Genomic DNA, 3,279 nt, shown 5'->3' with positions numbered 1-3,279 from the left:
AAAAATCCCTCACCCTCACCTGAGTGCAGCTGGATTTGGTGGAGCCATGCCAGTGGGCCACAGCTGGGCATCCATAATTTATATAGACTGTACGATCCCACATCTGGATGTGTGTCATTTATAGGTGCTACAGGGCACGCCTGTAACAGCTGAGGTTTAAAGGTGTTGATCTGCACTACTGTCGTTGCTGTTGCGACAGGACGGCAGGAATCTGAGACACCTCAGTGTGTCTAATCCTAGAATCATAAAATCATAGTATGTTAGGGGTTGGAAGGGACCTCAAAAGATCATCTAGTCCAATAACTGACTAGATATGCCACAGCTCACAACACGTATTTGTGTGCCACCTCCCAGTGGGCATTTACTTAAAAAATATATGTACTGTCTACATATAGACGGTCTGTTCATTTTTAAGGCTCTTCCCTTACGAATTATTCTTATATAAGGCAGAAGCCCTTCACCAAAAGTTGCTTGCCCTCCTGTTTGTGCTTAACTCCAATTTGGTTTCCTGATGAGGGGTGTTTTACAACCCACATGTGGGTCCAGCTGGTGAGGGAGCCCTGAGGCCACTGGGCAGCAGAGATGCCTTTGCTGTCACTATAGTACAGCCACTTGTCACAGCCCAGCTCAAGCGCTCGCTGACGGGTCGTGTTTTAGACTGGAGTAATAAATATTTCATTTCCATTTCACTAACTCTTTGAATTTACGAGCCTTGTTACTTATGTCTGGTGGGTACTTCGGGGGATCAAAATAGCCACAGCGTGCTCACCCTCCCATCCTCGTTGTGATGGGAGCATCTGTCACTAATTACAGCCCAAAGAGTTATTCTGCAGCATTTAAGTCACCAGCCAGTCAATGGCATCCATGACTTTATTCTGCCTTGACCTTGAAATTGTGGCTCTCCAGATGAAGAGATCACAAACAAACTACTGCTCTGGGAATATATATTTTTAATTACAGATATTCTGTCCTCAGGTTTGTGACATGTACAATTTTAGAAATATGTTTTAGTTTAGGAACCTTAATAAGCCAAGTGGGGTGGTTTTTTTGCTTGCAAAAAGCAAAGAAGAGAAAAGAAAATTGGTTTAATTTTTATGTTGTATTTTGCTGCTGTCTATACCAACAACAGAGCAAAAACAGTTGTTACCTTTCCAGAAGTTGCTTAAAAAAGAAGAAAAACTAGAATCTGTAGAATACTTCAAACTGGATATAAATAAAGGAAAAATATGTGTGATTCTTTACTAACGTTACTTTTACATATTACCCAAATGCTGCAATTATCACAAAGACATTTTTTCTGTGGAATAGGCACAGAAAGAGAGAATCAAAGAAGCCTGGGCATCTCATCAAGGTCAGCTCTCAGTCAGGAGAGGCTAGCTGGTTAACTAAACCATTATATATTATTGCCTCATGAAGGTAGAAATATTCTATGGACTTTATGATACCTTAGCCTAATAAGCTTCCTCCTATGGTATATTTTTGTATTTTATGTGTATTTATATATAGATATATATATTTAGACATATTTTTATGTATTTTTATATATATATAAGCATACACAGTTTCTATTTTTATATTTTAGTAACTTGCCTATATGTATGTATGCACATATATAGTGAAGTACTATTATTTTGTTGATATGACTCACACTGTATCTGCCTCCTTCAGTGACTGTCACATGAGTTCCTCAAGGATAATGGACCCTAAGATACGAGAGACTGAAGGAGATGGAGAGGACAATTCAGGTAGAATTGCTCCCTTTCCCAGTGAATTAAAAGTGCTGTGACTTCTTGAGCTTCAATGCCTTAGCTTTATCATAGGTGTGAATCTGTTGATTTAGAGAATATTTTCTCCCTTTCTCTCCTCCTGTCTTCAAGACCTATTACAATTTTGACATTTTCAGAAGTTTGAAATAAAATTTTTGTAGCGTCTTTTGACCAAGTTGACGTTTTTACCCAACAAGATCCAACAATAAGGAAAATGCCTTGCAGTGCTGTCATGCCAACTCATATGGGACAGGCCCAAGTAGTTGGAATGTCTTGTACAAAACACCAATTTAATTTTAAGTGGTTTTCTTCACAGAGCTTGCAACTGATCCTAATTCAGGCCTTTCATTACTGAGCAGACCAGCATTGCTTGTCAAGATTATTGCTTGATTTCTAGTTTAATACTTTATGATCTATTGACTCTTGTAATTAGCATTCAAAATATTCTGGTGTGTATTATAAAACTGGTATTTTAAAAGCATTAGCCTCCTGACACTGCATATTCCACCTATGTAAGTATTTTCTGTATTTAAATTGGTTTTGGTAACGTTGTCCTTATCATCACAATTTGGCTTGCTTAACAAAGGCAGTGGGTTCCAAGCTGTAATTTCTTCTCTGCCTTCCAGGCTGTTAATATCAAAGTTTTTCTTCACAGTCTAATTATGTCAAGAGGAAAGTAGAAACTCTATTAGGAAAGATTCTGCACTGTAGAATCTGCCTGTGTCATAAACATTGCAATCCATTCTCCAAGATAATAGTAATTTAATGTTTTCAATATCGTCTTGACCAACATTAATGCAAAATTAGACTGTGTTGCATTTTCAAGCAAAAAAATCCACTTACGCAGAAATTATAGTGGAATTATTTTTGTTCCAAAAACTTGCACATGCTGCTGGTTGCATCTTCTTTATGTTTCTTCACTTAGGAAAGAAAAAATCAAAGTTCAAATCTTTTAAAAAGTTTTTTGGTAAAAAGAAGAGGAAAGAGACGTCATCTTCTGGGAGCAGCAGTCTAAAGTTATACCAGTCAACAAGTGATGTTGCGGCCTCTCAAGACATGCACATTATTTATGATTCTGAAGATGAACTTGAGTAAGTCTTTGGACACTTGCTGATAAACAAATATAGAATGGCTACAATGTTTGTAGATTAAAGACACCCCAAAATTGCCTCCTCCTCATGTTCAGAATGAGGTGTTCTCAAACTTTTTGCCTTTTTCAGGAAGGTACAAATTAAAATGGCTGATGCAAGACAGACTGCAAGGGAATTGGATGGAATGCAGCAAAAATAATATCTAGAAAAAGCTTTAATGTAATCATAAATAAGCCCTGGGTTATCATTTCAAAAGGATGTAGTTCCCATATTCAAAAATGAATTAGGTCCTCAGCTTGTATCTTCCCAGGATTGTCTTATGCCCCTAAGATGCAGCGCCCAAGAATTGTTAAAGAAATTTAGGTGCTTAACCATTTACTCCAGATTTTGAAAGCAAGGAAGGGATAAGGGGATGACTGCAA

At 37.6% G+C, this 3,279-nt stretch overlaps 1 protein-coding gene across 1 annotated transcript in view; it reads left to right on the top strand.

Moving 5' to 3' along the window:
- The first annotated feature begins 1,678 nt into the window (after positions 1 to 1,678).
- KIAA1211L (KIAA1211-like ortholog) overlaps positions 1,679 to 3,279 on the top strand; it is a 26,074-nt gene continuing 24,473 nt past the window's right edge. The window contains exons 1-2 of the mRNA XM_009878968.1: positions 1,679 to 1,745; positions 2,692 to 2,857. Coding sequence (XP_009877270.1) covers positions 1,679 to 1,745; positions 2,692 to 2,857 — 233 coding nt within the window. The remainder of the gene's footprint in view (positions 1,746 to 2,691; positions 2,858 to 3,279) is intronic.

This window comes from Apaloderma vittatum, unplaced genomic scaffold (genome assembly GCF_000703405.1).
Source record: "Apaloderma vittatum isolate BGI_N311 unplaced genomic scaffold, ASM70340v1 scaffold13361, whole genome shotgun sequence".
Lineage (NCBI taxonomy): Eukaryota > Metazoa > Chordata > Aves > Trogoniformes > Trogonidae > Apaloderma > Apaloderma vittatum.
This window is presented reverse-complemented; position numbering and strand designations above follow the sequence as displayed.